Here is a 19,400-nt window from a genome sequence, read left to right as displayed (position 1 = left end):
GACATTCTTTCTTTCCCCTGCAAAAGCATTTTTTTACACTCTCAAGAGGCCAGCACCAAAACGAGGATACCACCTCCAACAATATGTCTAAAGATTGTTCTCCCACAAAAGTGGCAGAACAGAAGTGGCTTGCTGGCACTTACTGCCCGCTGGAAGGCTACAACCTACATGTGAAACACTGAGGCTGTATGCTATGGTTTTCTTCCCTGTGAAGCCACACACCAACATTTAGATACTGCAATCAAGAATGAGCATGTCTGAGCACAGTCCTAACATAAAAATGGTAGGACAAAAATGTCTTGCTGATCTTTACCTCCCAGGGCAGGTGGTAAATCTTTACAATCTGTACATGAACCACTGTGGCTACATGCTTTCATTCCAATGGAAAAGCCCTTGTGGACATACTAAAGTGCATGCTGCTGCATAGAGCTGAGGAGGAAATTGCACACCACCATAAAGTGGGTGCACTTTACACGTTGCAAGGGAAAGGTGTGTGCCACTTCATGTTCAAACACATGTTTGAAAATAAGAGTAATGTCAGTGAAATCTTTCTGTCCTGGAACATTTTGTTTGAGAGTAGTGACAAGACTTTTTCCACCATGTAGGATCTGCATTTTTTGTGGTTTAAAAATACCATGATACATTTGCTTCTTTGGTGAGTGCGCCCTGCCATCTAGCGGAGCTATTGAAAGGCAGCTGTCCTGGTTTAGGGCACATTTTGGAGGAAACCTCCGAACTGGGGTCCCTCTAGAAAGCAAATCCCTCCCCAAACTGGTTCAGGAAAAGATTTCCTTGGAGAAAAGTGGAAAAAAAATGTTTATTTAATTGGCAAAGCATTCACCAGCACAAAAACTGAACAATATTAAACAATAAAACCTCTTGCAGGTCTGAAGAGATGAGAAACTCCCCCTCGTGGGCTGTAGCTCGGTTCACTCAGTCTGTGATCAGTCACTCCAGGACAGCGGCATTGGGAAGGTAAAAGCCAACAAGGGCTTTCTCCTGGTACCCTTAGTATGGGATCAGTAAATGGGGCAGTTCCTTTTTGGATCCTGCATCAGTGAGAGAGAAGAAATGTGAAAGTATACAAACCTGAATAGAAAGTGAATAACGCTGTGTTATGTGAACACTTTAGGGACTGGGAAAGGAAGACAATGCCAACAAATGTCATTTTGTTCCAGGATCTTGTTTTTTGGGAGCACTTGCTGGATGGTTTAAATTTTAAATATCATTTCTACAAGATAGAATGTGCTGCTGAAAAGAAAAGCACATAATGCCAATGTGTGTGGTGCAGTTCAAGGGGAGTGAGGGAAAGGTGAAGCCATCAACAGCTTTCTCCTCTTGCCCATTTTGTGTACAAGGGTTTTGTGTGATATTTTCAATTTTGTAGCGAGCATCTTCAAAGGTGAAATAAGTTGATATTACATACAACTGGAGAGGAATTCATATTGCCCCTTGATTATTGTGCGAATTAAGCATTTCAAATGGACAGTGAAGAGCTTATGCAAATTCCTCGCAGTTCAGTAACTGCTGCCACCTTAAAAAAGTCCTAGAACAAAAAAGAGTGCTGGGCATCACTTTTTCCCTACAGTCTTAAACTGCACAACACACATTGTTGCTATGCTTTTTACTTTCAGCTGTATGCACTCTTTTATTTTTTTTCTCTTTCTGAGCCCAGCCCTATAATTTTAATCTGGCCAAAAGGAGGGACAAAACAGTTTTTGGGTTTAACACACACATCAAAGAATATCAACAACAGCACACTGTAGGGGCTTTGAGCTTTCCTATCCTACTGTTTGTACTACCAGTTCTTTCTAACATGCAGGTTTTAGTTCAAATGGCTCTGGCAGCTTTCCTGTAAACTGCACTACACACATACTGGAACTGTGGTTTTTGTTTCCAGCTCTATATACCTTTACATTTTTTCACTTTTGCAGAGTCCACCTACAAAATCAAAAACGTCTGGCAAAAATCTTAGTCACACAAAGAGAACAGAAAAATTTTGCTGGCTCCTCTTTTAACTTGCATCCTCTGAATTTTAAGCCACACCATGGAGCTATGTAGTTTCCTATTGGACTGCATGTACTGTTGTAGAGCTCAGCTTCAAAACTTAACAGGTTTAGTAAATTGTTACTATACTAAATATCCTAGAACAAAAAGCCAGAGTTTTTCACTTTCTTCTTACAGCTTATAAACTGCTCCACACAGTTCTGCGTGTTTTCTTCCTCAGTCCTACATAAAACTGTACATTTTTAGTCTTGCAAAGACTAGTTACAAAATTAAAAACAAAAAAATTCAGCAGCTAGTCTCACAGACCAAGGTCCTGAAGAAAGAGCGAGTGCTGGATTGAACCTTTCTTTTTCAACCCATAAACTGCACTGCCAACAATAAGACTATTCTCTTTCCTTCCCAGATATATGCAGGATCTCTTTCTTTCAGTCTTGAAAACCAAGAAAAATAGAATCCAAAACCTCACCCCTCCACTTATTGCTCCCAAACAAAGGTGCTAGGAGAAAAAGATCTTGGCTTTTACCCTGCCTCTGTCGCTATTTAACAGTTCTACTAGACAATGATGTTTCTTTGCAGAAAAGCAAATGGACAATGGCTAACTAAGCAACTCAAGGTACTGATCCAAAGCTGAAAACGTCACTACTCCAACACAGCGTGTTAGGACACAAAGATGCTTGGTTTCAATATGTGGATTCAACAAACAAAATTTATAGCTGAGTTCACCATCTGAACACAATCCAGGGCTTGCTTCCACAAAAAGTTGCCAGGTTAGAAAGCATTTAGCAGGCCTTTACCTACCATTGACAGCCAGAAGAGAACCAGAAACACTAGAGCTGGATACTTTCCCTCCTATGGAAAAAACCTTTCAAACACTTTAAAGAGCACACCATCAAAATTTGTATAATATATTCCGTAATTAATATGTCTGAGGATTGCTCCAACACAAAATTTTCAGGACAGAAAAAACTTGATGGCCTTTGCCTTCGATAGGCAGCTGCAGTAGATCAGTTGTTTCCTTTCCTAAGGAAAGGGACACCCAGTTTCAATATTTGGTGTACAGCTAACATTGAATAATTCTACTGAATTGCTCCCACATAAAAGGTCCCTAGACATAATGATCTTGGTGGCCTTACCTCCCATGAGAGTATTTTATCATCTATTGTTGAGGAAAACATGGAGAGGCACAATAGGAGCCGTGTATTATCCTGCATTTGGATAGCTAAGGTCATGAAAACCAGTGGTGCCACCCAGGTGGATGGACATTGAAGGTCTTAGAGGAAAGAGTGGAATTTGTGCATGGGTGGACTGTGAAGGTTTAAAAACCAAGGGGTTCCTCTGCTTGGGGTCCCTGGTCAGAGGCACCCAGCTCAAGCTGTTTCTGTGTTTCTCGGGCATGACTTCAGTTGCTTAATGGAACAGTTTGATACTATATTATGGAAAATCTAGTACTGAACAGGTAAGGAGACCTGGTCTGTCTGTGTGAGAGTGGGGGTGTGTAGGGGGTCAATCGAGACACCCACAAGGCTCATTGGCATTGCCCACTACAAAGAGGCTTCAGTCCCACCAGTTAAAAGTATCTGGTAGTGGGAATATGAACTGCAAGAGCACTTCCTGAATGGTCTGAAAGGAAAATTTCCCTAATGCAGAAAACGTGAGAAAACACTGAAATTCTCAAGATACTAGCCCACTTGTGCTCTTTCAAAAGTATTTCAATCATAGCTACATTTGATAGCTTTATACGAATCTAAATTCACAAGTTTGTACTTGGAAGAGACCAGAGGAAAGCATGAGTGGCTCAAAACAGCAAGGTGGGAAAGCAGCAGAGGAAAAGGGTGAGTTCTGCATGGGTGGGACAGTTAGCTCACCTCCTCCTCCCAGCCCTGCCCTGGCTCTTTGAGCTGTCTCATGCTTGGTTGCATAGTGATGTCCATTTGAGAAGTCAGCAGCAGGTGAGCACTGTAACAGGTGTGGCCAAACACATGGGACCTTCATAAGCCCCAAAATGTTACCAGGAATGTGTAATGCACCAGATGCAAGATTTTGGAGCTGAAATTAACATTGACCTGCCTGGGAGAGGGCCCCAGGGGTCTGAAACTGATAAAGCAGCAAGGTGTGTGTACTGTAGCACACTCTCCAACCTTGGATTTAAAGGTGTTGACACAACTCTGGATCTCTCTCTCTCACCCCGTCCCTCACCCTTACATTCTTCTCTTTGAAATGTACTTTAAGCCTGATGGAAAAAAAATTCAAACCTTCGAAGATTCAAAGTGTCTCATTCTATCTGGATATTCCAAAGTTGCAAAGTGCCTTATCCTGTCTGTTTGTTCTAAAGTCTGCAAGTAAAAGTTCTTCATACCAAAAACACTGAGAACTTAGTTTTTTCTCCCTCATGTTTTGCATAGATAAACAAAACTCTACAACTTCTGTGAAAGTTGTAAAGCCAGCATGTTTATTACAGCGCTGGACACATGTGGGCATCGTTCCCTTAAAATGACATGTGTGCCTCTGGGAATTTCAGGTCTCTTTTCATCTCTCTCTCAAATACATATGCATGCAATTTTAAAATAGGTTCATACATATTCATTCCACTGATTTCGGTGGCACTTGCTACTAATTCTTCAGAAAGAACTTTTGGGTCAGGTTGCTTTGCTTTGTCTGCCCCCCTCTTCCCTTCTCAACTCTTGTCCTTTAGCTGAAGCAGTTTTTAGCCATTCCAAGCACAGGCTCTTTGAGAGAACAGGCAATCAGACTAAACAGCAAGCTAACAACAACTCAAAGATGTGCATGTCACCTAAATCAAAATGGATTTCTACTCTGGAAAATTTTTACTCTACCTCACTCGCACCATCTACATTATATCCAACAACCTTCTCCTAAATCCTCTGAACAAGACCAGATATTTCCCTTACTAGAAGTCTTCCTTGAGGGAATTTCAGCAAGATTAAAATCTTGTCAAAATTAAGTCAGGATTTAAAATATTTAAACAATTAAAGAATTTTTTTTTTTTAACCTACGTGTCTGCCTCCTAAAGTTCCATGGGGCAGGATTTCTCCCAGACCAAAGCTGCCACCACCAGGAACTCAGGCTGCCCTTGGAGTGCCAAATGCCTCCTCCAAACTGACATCAGCACACTGGGGGGATGAGCTTTGTTTGACAGGGAAAAGGGCTGGCTTTTGATTCCAGGGGCATGTAGCCCCACATGGGCTGCTGCCTCCTAAAATTCCAAATGCTCCAGGATTTTTCCCAGACCAAACCTGCCCCCACATACAACTCGGGCTGCCCTTGGAGTGCCAAACGCCTCCTGCAAACTGACATCAGGATGAGTTTTGCCTGAGGTGATGAGTTTTGCTCCCCATGGAAAAGGACTGGAGCTCCTGCCCAGGAGGCTGCACCCTGCCTAGGGGCCTGTGGCCCCAAGTGGCCCTTGTGCCTCCTAAAATTCCAAACGGTACAAGATTTCCTTCAGACCAAAGCTGCTTCCACCAAGAATACAGGATGTCCTTGGAGTGCCAAAGACCTCCTCCAACATGACATCAAAACACTAGGGGGTTGAGATTTGTTTGACGGGGAAAAGGGCTGGCGTTTATGTCCAGGAGCATGTGGCCCTGGGGCTGTCACCTCTTGAAATTCCCAATGGCGCATGATTTCTCCCACACCAAGCCTGCCACCATGTAGAACTCAGGCAGGCCTGGGGGTGCCAAATGCCTGCTGCAAACTGTCATCAAGAAACTGGGGGGTGAATCTTGTCTCCTATGGAAAAGGGCCAGCATTCATGTCCAGGGACTTACGCCCCACCCAGGGACCTGTGATCCTGAGTGGCCTTCTGCGTCCTAAAATTCTGAATGGTGCAGGATGTCTCCCAGACCAAAGCTGTCACAACCAAGAGCTCAGGCTGTCCTTGGAGTCTCAAACACCTCCTCTGAGCTGACATCAACTCACTGAGGGGGAGTGACATTGGTTTGACAAGGAAAAGGGCCAGAGTTTGTGTCCAGGGGTCTGTAGCCTTACATGGGCTGCTGCTTCTTAAGATTTCAAATGGTGCAGGATGTTTCCCAGACCAAACCTGCCACCACCTACAACTCAGGCAGCCCTGGGAGTGCCAAATGCCTCCTGCAAACTGACATCAGGACATCACATTTCGCTGAGTGAGAGCTCCATGGAGAGTTTGGACTGTGAGGAACAAAAAGGATACGAGTGTACCTAAAGCTGAGAAGAAACTGCACAGAGCACACAGTAGTATACATGCTTAAAAGCAGCAAAGCTGAATGCCATTGCCGTGCCTCAGTTCTGTCCAGATCGCATAAGGCAAAGAACAAAGCAGCAGAACACCAGGGTTGTTTGAGCAGTGTACCAAATTGCAAAATTCCAGCTACAGCTCGTTCACAATTGGAGCCAGCTGAGAATGCTTTTGCTGCTTCAAAAATAATGCAGAGCTTTTGAAACATGGGGTTAAGCTTCTTCTTCCACCCTCAGCATTACTGAGTTCTACCGAACAGAAGGAATTCCCAAAGTACACGTTCTCCAAACAGCTATGAAACAGCACACTGCTTCTCTGGACCTTCCTTCTCGGAGAGGCGTTCCATCTACATTTTCCATTCTTGCAGTTCAGTTGCCAACTTTCAGCAGCTGCTTTCCTAACAAAAGGCTCTAGAAGTAAAAACCAATGCAGGGCATCAATTTTGGCTTTTCCCACGTAAGTCAATTGAACTCATCCCCGCACTGTGTCCTTCCCCTCTCCACTGCATCTACAATTGTGTTTGCTGCATGTCAAGCAGCGCAATTACTTCCAGAGAGGAAGAGGAATAGGTAACAGCAGCACAAGTAGCTCTTCCTTACCACTTGACACTCTGCATTCGGCAGGAAGGGCAGAGGCAGCCAGGCTTTTCTCATAGCCACTATGTTTGGCACAGCAGCCTGCTGCCAAGCAGATCCGTTCTTTGTATCCCCTGCACTTTCATTCTCCTGGAGGCCAACCATCATCTACTTCTCACACAGACCACTGTGCTGGCAGCCAAGCACTCCTAGGCTTTGCCTCTGCCAAAACACCTCTGGCTGATGCATTTTCCCTCTAAGAGCTATCTAGCACCGTATTCAGCCTCACTTTTTGTCTGAATCTACATGGAAAGCTTCTCGGCTAGAGCAGAGAGCAGAGAGCTGTGCCAGGACAAAAACCAGTCACCTTCTCGTCACCCAGACTCTGGTGCTGTGTTGAATGCTTTGGACATAGAATCACTCATCCAGCATGTGCTTTGCTCCTGCCACATTTCGCTGAGTGAAAGTTCCAAGGAGAGCTTGGACTCTGTGGAGCAGAAAACACACGAGTGTACCTAGAGCCAAGGAAAAACCATGCACAAAATACAGTAGTTGTCATGGTTTGACCCTCGTGTAATGCCAGTGCCCCCATGAAAATGCTTCCTCCCTGGTATCTGCTGTGAGATATGATCAGAAATAGAGCAAAGCAGGCTCCAGCTTAGGAATAAAAAAGGGAAAACTTTATTAACCTACAACTCTACATAAAGAGAAACACACACAATTGGGAGTGAAAACCTTACATGTCTCATTCCTTCTCCTCCCCCCACCAGATTTCCCAAACATCCACCCTTCAGATCATCCATTCTCGATCTATTACCACCCTTTAGATAATCAATTCTCAAATCATCAAGGAGAATGGAGTCTCTCTTGCACCATAGGCTTCTCCTGGAAACACAGTTGAAACTTCTTGTGTTTCCCTGTCACACATGGCACCGCCTGGAGATCATCTGCTGTGTGACCTCTTCCTTCCATGCCCAGTGCTCTCACCACTGTGCATGGACCAGAGCCGCTTCTAGGGTTTTCCTTTTCAAGGATGCTTTGCCCAGTTCCAAAAAAGGTACAGTCCCTCCCTTTTGGGACACATGTCCCCCCCAGATTTCACCCCCTGGGGCCGAGGGGTCTCAAGAACAGGGATCCTCTTCTTCTTCCCGGAGGGCACCACCACCACCCTCCTCACCCGTCGCCTCTGTTCACACACTCCATCACACCACTGCACTTTCTTGGCTCTGAGTCACTGCCTCCCCCTAAATGCACTCTCTATGTCACAGGAAAAAATGGTTCCATCCATGGCTATACAAGAAAGGTCCAGCCAAAGGCCACTCCATCACCTCCTCCCACCTAGGATTCTTCTCAACTCTTCTGACATCTTTCACTTGCACAGAGTTTCATCGCACTTGCCCATTTCCTGTTATTTCATCTATATCTCTCTTCTCATTTAACTCCAGGAGGAATCAGCATTTGTGAGGTTCCCATCATCCAAAAAAGGGTTAAAAGTCTCAGACTCGGGCTGTGCAGAACTCCCATGGCTGCCCTGCTGGGCACCTTCTCACCGCATTCCCCCTTCTCCTTCTCGGCTGGCTGTGCTATCAAATCTCAAGGTAGCACAGGCACAGACACCAGCCCTCTCTCTCTCTCCCTCTCTCTCACTCTCTCTCCTGGGGGGTGGGAAGGCTGCCCGATGCCTCTCTGGGTTCCTCCACCCTTCCATCCTGCAGGGCCTTCTCCTCCCTTCTCTGTCCAGGCCCCCAGCCTACCTGACTCAGGCCTCGTGGCTTCCCCTCCCCCGCCCAGCTCTGAGCCGGGCAGGGGAGGTCTGAGCTCCTTCACAGACTGAAACCAAGAGAGTTTTCCCCAGGCAGTTCTCAGCTTTTAACCCCCTGTGTTCTCAGAGGCGTATCCATATCCTCAGTGGCCACACCAGATGCCAATATTCAAATCTGAGCACCTATTGGTTTGACCACAGCATCCCAAAAAGACCTACTTCCTCTCAAACCAGGACAGTAGTTCTGTAGAGTAAACATGCTGAAAAGCAGCAAAGCTGAATGCCACAGCTGGGCTTCAGTGCTGTCCAGATCCTGTATGGAAAAGAATGAAGCTTCCATGTGTGAGCCTTCCCCCATGCCATTCTGTTTGGACCCTGACTGTGTGAAACTGAAAGCTTAGGACGGTATCCAGAGCTGAGAAGGAAAGTGCCCATAGCAGGTGTGTGCTCGTATGGGCGCAGTTGAAACTGTAGGCAGCAAGCATGCTTCTCAGCTAGCACTTTTGTGAGCTCTGTTTTTGCCTGATGTCTTCAAGCCTGTTAGCAGACTCAGGGCAAAAAGCTTTGTTAAGGCAAAGGAGTTCGTTTTTTCCTTTGCATGTGGTGTAAAGAAGAGTATGCAGTTAGAAGGGGAAGATCAGAGAAATCTTTGTGTGCTGCGCAGTAGATTTTAGAGCTGACACGTTTGCAAATGGGCACTGCAGTTGGTGTGTTTCCGAGCTGGGCTGGCTGCGTTTCCCTCATTTGAGAGCAGTCAGTGCCATCGTGTGTTTCTTTTTGACAAGTGCTGACAGTGCCCAGGAAAAAGGCAAGTGCTTCCCTGGCCCTGACCCATTCGTGCTGGGGCTGTGAAGGGAAGAGCTCTGCCATGGATCCTGGCTCTTGGAGACTGACAGAATGGGCTCCTGCATGTAGCAGAGAAGGAAGGGGAATTGTTCAATTGTTGGCTGAGCAGTTTATAAGCTGCAAAAAAGGCAATTGCAGCATGGCCTCTTTTAGAATATTTTCTGTGTGATTAGCTGCTCAACATGTAACTTGCACACACTGAACTGCATCCAGCTCCCTAGAGATATGCACTTTCTCTCAAGCTCTATGTATCATCCTGCTGTCTCACTCTCTCAGATCCCAAACCTCTTCAAAACATCCAGCAGCCAGTTGCAAAAAAAAAAATAGTCCTACAACAGTGAAAAGCCAGTGCTGGCTTGCATAGTCCCTTTGCAGTTTGTAAAGCAAGACAAAAAACACAAGTGATTTGCACTTTCTTTCTCAGCTATATATATCAGCACATTTTCTCAAAGTTACAGAGTCAATCATCAGAACAAAACATTTCCAGCTGCAGTTCTGACACTGAGAGATGTGCCAGGACAGAAAGAATTTGTTGCCTTGCCCGCTTCCCTGTGAAACCCGATATCCACAGCTCAATCACTTTCACATGACCTTCCGTGTTGCTGAGTCCAGGCAGCAAGAGATCACACAGACGTGCAAGGACAGAAGAGGTTTTTAAGGTACCCCCCTTGTCATAGCTGCATTTGAGTTGAGCGCAATGCACTGTGGCTCTGTATCTTTTCCAGCTAGACCTGCCATCCCATTTTTCACTCTCACATCTTCACTGCAAACATCCAGCGGCTGCGCCTATACAAAAAGGCTAGAGAAGTAAAAGCCAGTGCAGAGCTGCACCTTCCCCTCGCCTTTCATAAGGCACATCAAACTCACCTGTGCCCTCTGTCCATGTCTTTTCCACTTCATCTACCCCTGAGTTGTTTGGATCTCAGAGCCTGAATGCTAGCGCAGCTCTCTCCACAGAGGGCTGGAAGAAGAATAGGTAGCAGCACTGTGAAAAATACATATTTTATGATTGGCTTTTCGCAAATATTAAAATGAATATTATATGTGTTGTGTTAGAAAGTAATACAGTATTAATTCTCTTAAGTAGTGTGTTAAATATAGTTTTGGGTTATAACAAAAAGCTAAAATAGAAACTATGCTATGTAAGATATTTTTTTAAAGAAAGGACTCGCAGCAAGCTAGCAGCCGCAGGACACCTAAATCCTTCAGAGAAAAAGAATTTATTGCCCTCTTATCAGAAGAAACTAACTTCTTCCCACCTCGAAGGCGCTGTTAGGATTAGGAGGAAGAAGGTGACGATGACCAGACCGAATCCTTTATTTGAATGGAATTTATGCATCATGTATGAAGTGTATGAATATGCAAGAGGTTATTGTTTTTAAGGGTTAATCCTTTGTTAACGCGTGTCCTTTTCTCCCGGGCCTGTGCTGCCCCGAGAAAAGCACCCGGACGTCCGTAACCCTTTGTTTTTTGTTGTCTCATATTGTCCTAATTCAAGTTGTCCAAATTATTATTACTCTAACTGTATTGCTATTTCTATAACCATTTTATTACTATTAAACCTTTAAAATTTTAAAAAGAAGTGATTGGCATTTTTCACAAGCACTAAGAACTCTCACTGAACTGTCTCCTTACTTCTGCCACCGTGAATTCTGCTGGCAGTCCAGTGGCAGCCACGCTTGTCTTGCAGCCAGCACGCTGTGCACAGCAGCCTGGTGCTCTGCCACTTCGTTCTTGGCCTTTTGAGTCCTGTCACACTTTCATTCTCCCAGGCAAATGGTCGTCTTCTTCACGTGCAGGCCACTGTGCTGGCTCCAGAGCACTCCTAAGCTTTGCTTCTGCCAAAACACACCTGGGCCGTGCACTTTCCTTCCAAACACTATGTGCCACAGCATTCTGCCCTTCTTGTTGTCTGAATCGAAAGGGAAAGCTTCTCAGCTACACCTCCCTTCAAGAGCTGCACGGAGAGATCAAGTTTGCCCGGAGCTTGCCTCTGAGACTTGTATTTGCACCACATTCAAGGGGCACATTCCTCTTTCTTTTACGAGCTGCAAAGCACCACCAAATCTCTGTGCTCTTTGCAAGACTCTTCCCAGCTTGAAGCAGCACCCCGCGAATTACAGCCTTGCAAGTCCTGGAGAGATGTCTCACACAGCAAAATGTGCCAGGATAAAATCATGTCCTTCATGTTCCTTCCTCATTGATCCCACTGTGTGGTTGTGTGGAATGTCTCAGACACAGAGTGGCTATGTACTTCCCTCCTGCCACATTTAGCTGCACAAGGGCTACTTAGACAGTTTGGACTCTGCGGAAAGAAAAAGGGATATGAGTGCACATAAATGCAGAAAGCTCAGTAGTTTTGCATAGTAGATACACTGAAAAGAAGCTTAAATGCAAAGCTTAATGCCATCACTAGGCTTCAATTCTGTCTGGATCACATAAGTCCTAGAATGAAGAATGAAGTGGCAGAACACCAGGCTCCTTTGAGCAGTGGGACAAATAGCAAAAGCCCTGCTACAGCTTGTTCACAATCAGAGCCAGCTGAGAATGCTCTTGTTGATTCAAAAAGTAACACACAGCTGTTGAAAGACAGAAATAAGCTTCTTCCACCCTCAATGTTACCAAGTTCTACAGAACAGAAAGTGTTCCTAAAGTACGCATTCTCCAAAAGAGCTATGGAACAGCATACTGCACTCTGTACCTTCCTTCTGGCAAACACTCCTACAACTGCCTAATGCAGGACAAGAAAGGATGCTTTCCAGAATATGCTCTTTGCATCCTAGAAGTTGAATTTCCTGCCATTTAATACAGCTGAAGACAGGTAGGAGAAATGTTGAAATACTCTTTCGGGTGGGAATGGCTTTATTAGTTTACAAATTGGCCGTGTAGTTTTATAGTCTATGTTTTGGATTTTCAAGATCTTTCTGCTCTCTGCACTACTTTCTCATGAGAATTCCCTTAATCATAAATTCCTTTTCCTATGTTTAGAGCAATAATAAGTGTTTCTGTAGAACTAGATAAAATGTTTAGATTTTTCTGAGTCCAGATTTCATATGGCACCCCAACAGTTCTAATGCATTTTTTTCTTTGCTAAAGCAATTAAGCAAATAGATTAAAACAGACTTTCTGGACTTTTTTATAGGAAAAGGCTAATTAGAGTAGGAAGCTCGAATTTTGAGGATGCTTTGTGTTTTCTTCTCTACCACTTTCACGATGTTGGTGATAATTTCTCTTCATTTAATTGTGTACCACAAATTTCGGAGTTAATTTTAAGATGTGTAAACACTGAACCCTGTGGCTGTCAGCTGTTTTGTTAAAGCATGGAAATAACTGAGTTTAATCTCATTTTCCAAAGTGAAATTGGCAATAACCTTGTATCCTCTTTTCACAGAGACTGGGTGTGGCTGTCGTTGCATTAATCAAAGGGATGGGATCACGATCAGACTAAGAACGATTTATTGCTTAGAAAACATCAGTCTCAAAGGCCATGAGATTTATAAGACAGCAAGCAGTCAGCCATAGTCTAAGATGGTCACAAGTTCTTTGTTTCAAGACAGTATATAACTTTCTAATCCAATGGACAGTGGCCAGAGAGTATATTTTGCTTTTCTAACCTGTCACCTTTACTTCTTTCTACTGCAATGTGGATACTTTTGCCCAATAAGGTCTGATTACATGTACACATATATATCTCTATTATAACATCTAAACTCTTAGCTTGTTCTATTACAACCACATTACTACATTACTACACTATAAAACCCTTCCTCATCTAATACAGTTTCTTACTTACTTTAAGGCATATTCCTACTTATAACTATAGAAACATAAGTATATGATTTCTCTGTTCAGTGTCTGTGTACCTTGCTTTTCCATCAATCTAGACTTCTAGGCTGCAAATGAAACCCTCTTGAGTCTGTAAAGATTTCTATCTTTCTGATTCCCACAAATGGGGACTCCTGTGTGGCTGTGTAAAAGCTCTGTGGTGCTGTAATGGCCAGCTAACAAAGGCATCTGTGGTGAAGTGCTAATTTCCATAAAAGCTACCAGAGTCAGCACTGTGGTGTGGCGGTCTGTTGATGCCTCTGGTTTTAGCTTTTATGTCTTTCAGATTCTGAGCTGCTTTAGTGCGTAGTTCTCAGCTTCATTTTAGTGGATAGTAAGCTCTCTTCACAGAGTAGGTAGATCCTTAGCTGAGGACCAAGGACAAATGATCCAAATCTCAGGCCCAAGAGCACAAACAACGTGGGCTGAAGAGAGAAAAAGAAGAAGGATTGGATTCCATAAGCTAAAGCTATAATTGGACAATTAACTCCAATATAAAATGGACCAGGACTTTTAAAACTGAGAAACCACATGCCTGGTCGTTCATTTTATGACCATTTTGGTTCCTCCTGGGTGTAGCCCTGGCTAGGCTCTTGTGCTGCCCAAGGTGGATCCACTGAGGCCTTGGGCCTGTTGCCTGGAGTAGCCGGCTGGCTCCTGAAATTCCTCATTGCACAGGATGCCTCCCAGACCCAAGCTGGCACCGGCCCTAAAGGAAAGAAAACCAGGGAAAGTTGACTTCTGCAAGAGTAACTGGTAAGAACAGCACGGTAGTAAGGAAAAAGGTGTGGGGGGGGGGCAAGACCAGATGAGGTAACACTCTTGCCACAATGAGTCTTTGATGCTCTGTGTAGGGGAGGCATGGTTGAGAGAGTGGCCTGTGCCGGACCCTCATTTACTATTGGTCCTTCTGCTTATAAATACCAGTGCGGGGGAAACTCCATTGTGTAGAGAAATGTTACTATCCTCTATATGCAGGAGACTCTTGGACTGCCGTCCTCAGAACCCACACTAATCCCAGACCCAGTTGTATCAACTTTTTGCCATTAACAACCTGTATAGAGGATGGCAAAACCTATTGGCTATTAGAAAATACAGGGAATTTTAAACAGAAATTGCTGGGGGAATGCCCTATGAAAGAAAAATGGATCTGTTCAGAAAAGAGACCTATTGAAGGAAAAGTGAAATATGGGGCTTATGAACTGGATTTGATTAAAGAAAGAGAGATAAAAGGGGCAAGAAATCCAGACACTAGGAGGGAAAAATCTGTTCCTGGACTTAGCCGAGAATATCAGTCATTAATTTAACATTTCTAACTGTTGGATTTGTGGGGACACCTGTATAGCCAAAGTTTGGCCATGGGGGGGGATTCCTATGAGTCCATGGAGTGTATTCAGAATACTGGACAGAGAAGGACCCAGACCAGATAAGAGACCCGAGGAGGAGATATGGATTTTGAGATCTGAAGGAATTAAAGAAGAATGCCTTTGGAGGAAAAGCTCTGAGTATACCATCTGTTTGGGTGAGATCCATTGCAAAAGGTACTTGGTACTGAATAACACCCACCAATGGTGGATCCCTAGACCCCCACATCTATACTGGTCCAGATCTCAAAGACCACAGTGCTCCTACATAGAGAGGGAGAAACTGTATGAGTGCCCCCACGCTTGGATGCACCCCAAATATCCAAATTTTGAAATAAGACTAGCCACAAATTAGAAAAACATCCACAATTTTGGAGAGCCCCAAAAAGTCTCTATTGGCTGTGTGGAAAAGCAGCGTATGTGGTCCTACCAAAAGAGTGGGCAGGGAGTTGTACTCTGGGCATTACAAGATCCTTCTTCTTCCTCCTCCCTAGAGTGGAAGGGCAGCATCTGGGAGTGCCTCTCTATGACGAATTTGCCCAGAAGAAAAAGAGACATATTAATAGGGGGCATCCAACAATGGGGGAATGAAGAATGGCCCCCTGAGCAAATCATCTCCACCTATGGCCCTGCCACCTGGGCCCAAGACGGGTCATGGGGATATAGAACACCAATCTATATGTTCAACACAATCATCAGATTACTTTATTGGAGATTATTTCCAACCAGTCCACATTAACCATAGAACGTCTCAATGCCCAGTCCCGGCAAACGAGAAAAATAATTTATCAAAACCGGCTGGCATTAGACTACCTTTTAGCTGAGGAAGGAGGGGTATGTGGCAAATTTAATTCTTTCAAATGTTGCATGGAAATGGATGGTCATAGTGAGGTAATTACAAGTATTACTGCCAACATGAGGAAATTGGCCCATGTCCCCATCCAGAAGAGGACCCCATTGCTACCAACCGATTGGGGAAATTGGTGGAATAACATCTTAAGAATTGATTGTTGGAAAAAGGAATTAATTATTACAGGAGGTGCACTAAGAAGTGTTTTTCTTATCCCTTGCATGATACACCATGCCTTATCCGGGTAACATAAGGACGTAATCAACTCCCTTGAACTCAGCCTTAAAACTGGATTAAAGAATGGAAAAACTAAGGACATTCTTCTATTAAAAGAACATGAATTTTAAATGGCCCAGAACCCTGAGACTGCAGAGACAGCCGCTGAAATGTAGAAACAGTACCAGAAACTGAGAAAACTATATCCCATTGAAGGAGAAACTGACTGAAGGAGAAAATGACTGAGAGACTATTAAAAGACAAGTTGATGCCGGCTAAAGCCTGATCAAAGTTTCAGAGGGGGGAGTTGTTATGAGTGAGATTCAGTTTGTATTGAGCTATGGTTGAGATGACTATTGTAACCTTGCGATGGGAGTTATTGTTTTAAGGGGGCTACTCAATGTTCTTTGCAAGTTCTAGAGAGTCCAGGATATAGCAGGGGGATGGTCCAAACGGGCAGAACAACATCCAGGAAGAGAGTCAGGGCAAAAAAACTAGCGTTGCGGAAGGAGATTGGACAAAAGACCTCACCAATCATTTGACGCCCCGAGGAAATGATTGGTCAGGTATGAAGGACAAAAAAGACCAATAGGAAAACCAGAAACAAGCCAATCCTTGTGGATCCAAAACCCACCAATCCTGGACCGAAGGGAGGATATAAAAATGGGAGTTAAGTTCAATGTGGGGTTCTTTTGAGGAACTCACTACCTGGAGAACCTAGCGTGCATGTAGGGTAGACATGTTGTTATTTTTTTTTTGGCCTTCTGACATGGGGGTCTGAAACAACCTCTGGCCGTCTGTCTCCTGACAGCCTTTTTAACTGAAGAAAGTCGGGCCTCATGAGTCCATAGGACCAGTACCTTCAGGAGACCTTTTCCCCCTGGGGCCTTGCTTAGCAGTTCCCTGAGGAGCCTGAAGTCTTCTCCCCTCATGCTCCGAGCTGAGGCTTTACTGGCCTCTTGTCAGAGGTTGGAGCCTCCATTTCTTTGTGGTGGCTGTGGCCAACAAGAGGGCCGCCCATCCCTGCTTGGCCCAGGGCACGTGGGGCTCAGGCCTGGCTCTAGGGGGGCTGAGCTGGAGAGTCCTGGGGAGTGGCGGGGGAAGGGCAGGGGGGCCTCCCTAACTGGGAGGAGGCTTCCTGGGGAGGAAGAAGGCTCTGGCATGAGCCACGAGGCCTGGTGCGCATTTGCCTGCCGCTGATGGGAGGGAAAGAAAGAGGAAGAGTTCATGGGGGCCCAAGCCAAAATGACGTTCCGCCGCTTCTGGTTCTTCTCAGAGCTCTGGAGAGCAGTCGTCTCTGTCCCTCACAGCCGCCGACCCTCGCAATGCACACAGGGACCCGTGTGTCACTTCAAGAGACACACCAAGAAGCCCTCGTCACTTTGTTTGAAAGGGCAGCTGTTGTTTCACTGTTGCATTTCTTGGCTCGGTCAAGCCCCTCCTACCCGCACTACAGCCTGTGCTTGAAGACACAAAAGTACCCTCCCTCCTGGGATGGGGAAAGGCATGGGAAACTTGACAAAGGCTGAAGGGAGCACTGGGATTTCCCCTTTTCCCAAGAGGTTTCTTTAGCGGAAGTTGCTGACAAGGACCAGACTTGACATGCCGCAAAGGGTGTGGTGGTGTTTTATTTCTCGGGTCCCCAGTCCTGCGTGGGATTCTGTAAGCGGGTGCTGCAGAGGCTCCGGCAAGGCGTCAAAAACGCCTGCCCCGCACCCAAGGGTGGCGCAAGATCTCCTCCAGCTCCGGCCTGTCCGCGGGGCGCTTGGCCAAACACCAGCGGATCAGATGCTGGCACTCTGGGGAGAGAAGGCAGAAAGGGCCGGTCACTGGCAGAAGGCTCCTGCCCAGCTGCCCCCGGCGCCCGCGGGGCCCGGGCCGCGCTGCGCGTGCTCGGGGCCGCGCCGGCCTCCCGACGGACTCTGCTCGGCGCGGGAGAGCGGCGCGGCGGGACACGGCCGCCTCCCGCGGCCGCGCCTGCCACGCCGACCCCGTCGGCACGGGCCACCTCCCGCGGCCGGCCCTTGGGGGCAGGTCGACGTCGCGCGGAGCCGCGCGTGGGCCGCGCGCCGCCGTCTGCCAAAGCCCGCCCTTCTGGGGCCTGACACCAACCTGGAGAGACCTGCTGCCAGAAGGAGAGCTGCCCCAGCACGATGTCACGGTCGTCTTTGAAGGGCAGGCTCCCACAGACCATGGCGTACAGCAGCACGCCCAGGGACCAGACGGTCGCCGCGTGGCCGTGGTAGCGGCCGAGGGTGATCCACTCGGGCGGGCTGTAGGCGTGCGTTCCTAGGGGAGACAAGCGGCGCTGTCCAGGCGCGGGCCGCTGCCTTCCAGCGCCTAGCGCCAGCCTCCTGGCGGACGCAGGGGCCGCACCCGCGGCCACAGCTTCCCCCCTGAGGCCACCCTGTGTCCCCCAGCCAGCTGGCCAAAGCCAAGAAACCATTCTTTGCAAGGGCCAAGAAGGCCAGCGGAGCGGCCCAGGCCCTTGCGGGCCGGCCGAGCCGAGAGGCCGGGAGCCGGCTTTTGCCGCCCCCCTCTGTCGGCAGGGACGGCAGCTGGCTCCCGGGGCACGGCGTCTGCCCCATGCCAAAGGGCAGCCGGCTGAAGGCCACAGCCCGCAGCCCAGGAGGGAGTGGGGCCGTGCAGTGCCTGGCACCGGGAGCAGGGCCCGGGCCGTGGGCTCACCGGCAAACCGCGTGAAGGCCCGCTCCTGGAGGAAGGTGCTGCAACCGAAGTCGATGAGCTTCAGGTCGCCGCTCTCCGGGTCCACGAGGAGGTTCTCCGGCTTGATGTCCCGGTGCAGGACGCCGCAGGCGGTGCAGTGCCGCACGGCCTCCAGCACCTGGACGAAAAGCCAGCGCGCCATCTCCTCGCACAGGAACTCCTGCTCCAGCAGGAGCTGCAGGAGATCCTGCGATGCCTCCGGACGCTCCATCACCAGCACGAAGCTGTCAGGCAGCTCGAACCAGTCGAGGAGCTGGATGATGTTGTGGCAGCCAGAGCCCACCTTCTCCATCAGCACGATCTCCATGGGCACGCGGGTGCCGTCGGGCTGGGAGGAGGAGAAAATCAGTGCCTCCGGTGGCCCGATGCTGCCCTGGGGCCGCAGTGCTGCGCCCTGCCTGGCACGCCCCAGTGCCTCCGCTGCGCAGCCTCCCTGGCGCTTGGGCTTCCTCCCGCCCAGGGGATGCTTGGGGGGTGCCCCCCGTCCGGCCCCGCGCCGCTGTTTGGCGTGCCCAGGCCCGCGATGCTGCGGCTCGCCCGCTGAGCCCACGCCCGCTGCCCCCGCCCTCCCCCGCCTCCCGCTCCCAATCGGCGCCCCGGGATTCTCCCTGCCCGCCGCGCCCCTCTGGCCCCGCTCACTCACCAGCTCGTCCCACTGCAGGACGCTCTCCCGGGCCACGCGTTTGATGGCCACCTGCAAGCCGTGCAGAGAGGAGGGAGGGCTGAGCTCGGGCCCTGCCCCTCCCCACCGCTGCCCCTCCTCCCACGCCCGGCCGTCGCGGCCACTCACCGGGCTCCCGTCGGAGAGGCGGATGCCCGAGAAAACGGTGCCGAAGCCACCGCTGCCCAGCTGTGGGCCCAGCTGGTACAGCTCCTGCAGCTCCTCCTTTTGCCCTGCGGTGGAGAGCGAGCCATCAGCCTTGCGCCCAGGAGCCACCCCCCCGCCAAGTGCCCGAGAGTGAAGCGGGCCGCGCTGCTCTCACCTGCTTCC

At 47.8% G+C, this 19,400-nt stretch overlaps 1 protein-coding gene across 1 annotated transcript; it reads right to left on the bottom strand.

Moving 5' to 3' along the window:
- Positions 1–17,377: 17,377 nt before the first annotated feature.
- On the bottom strand, positions 17,378–19,262 carry LOC311155059 (serine/threonine-protein kinase pim-1-like; the record flags this gene model as incomplete). Its single annotated transcript, XM_084207964.1, has 5 exons — positions 19,200–19,262; positions 19,053–19,103; positions 18,371–18,737; positions 17,795–17,971; positions 17,378–17,481 (listed from the first exon to the last, which is right to left on the bottom strand). Exons 3-5 carry the CDS (start codon positions 18,714–18,716, stop codon positions 17,378–17,380), a joined length of 627 nt encoding a protein of 208 aa, XP_084064090.1. The 5' UTR covers positions 18,717–18,737; positions 19,053–19,103; positions 19,200–19,262.
- Positions 19,263–19,400: the final 138 nt, after the last annotated feature.

The sequence above is a fragment of the Fringilla coelebs genome, assembly GCF_963513975.1.
Source record: "Fringilla coelebs genome assembly, chromosome: 6".
Lineage (NCBI taxonomy): Eukaryota > Metazoa > Chordata > Aves > Passeriformes > Fringillidae > Fringilla > Fringilla coelebs.
The sequence above is the reverse complement of the archived record's forward strand: the minus strand, read 5'-3'. Positions and strand labels throughout refer to the sequence as shown.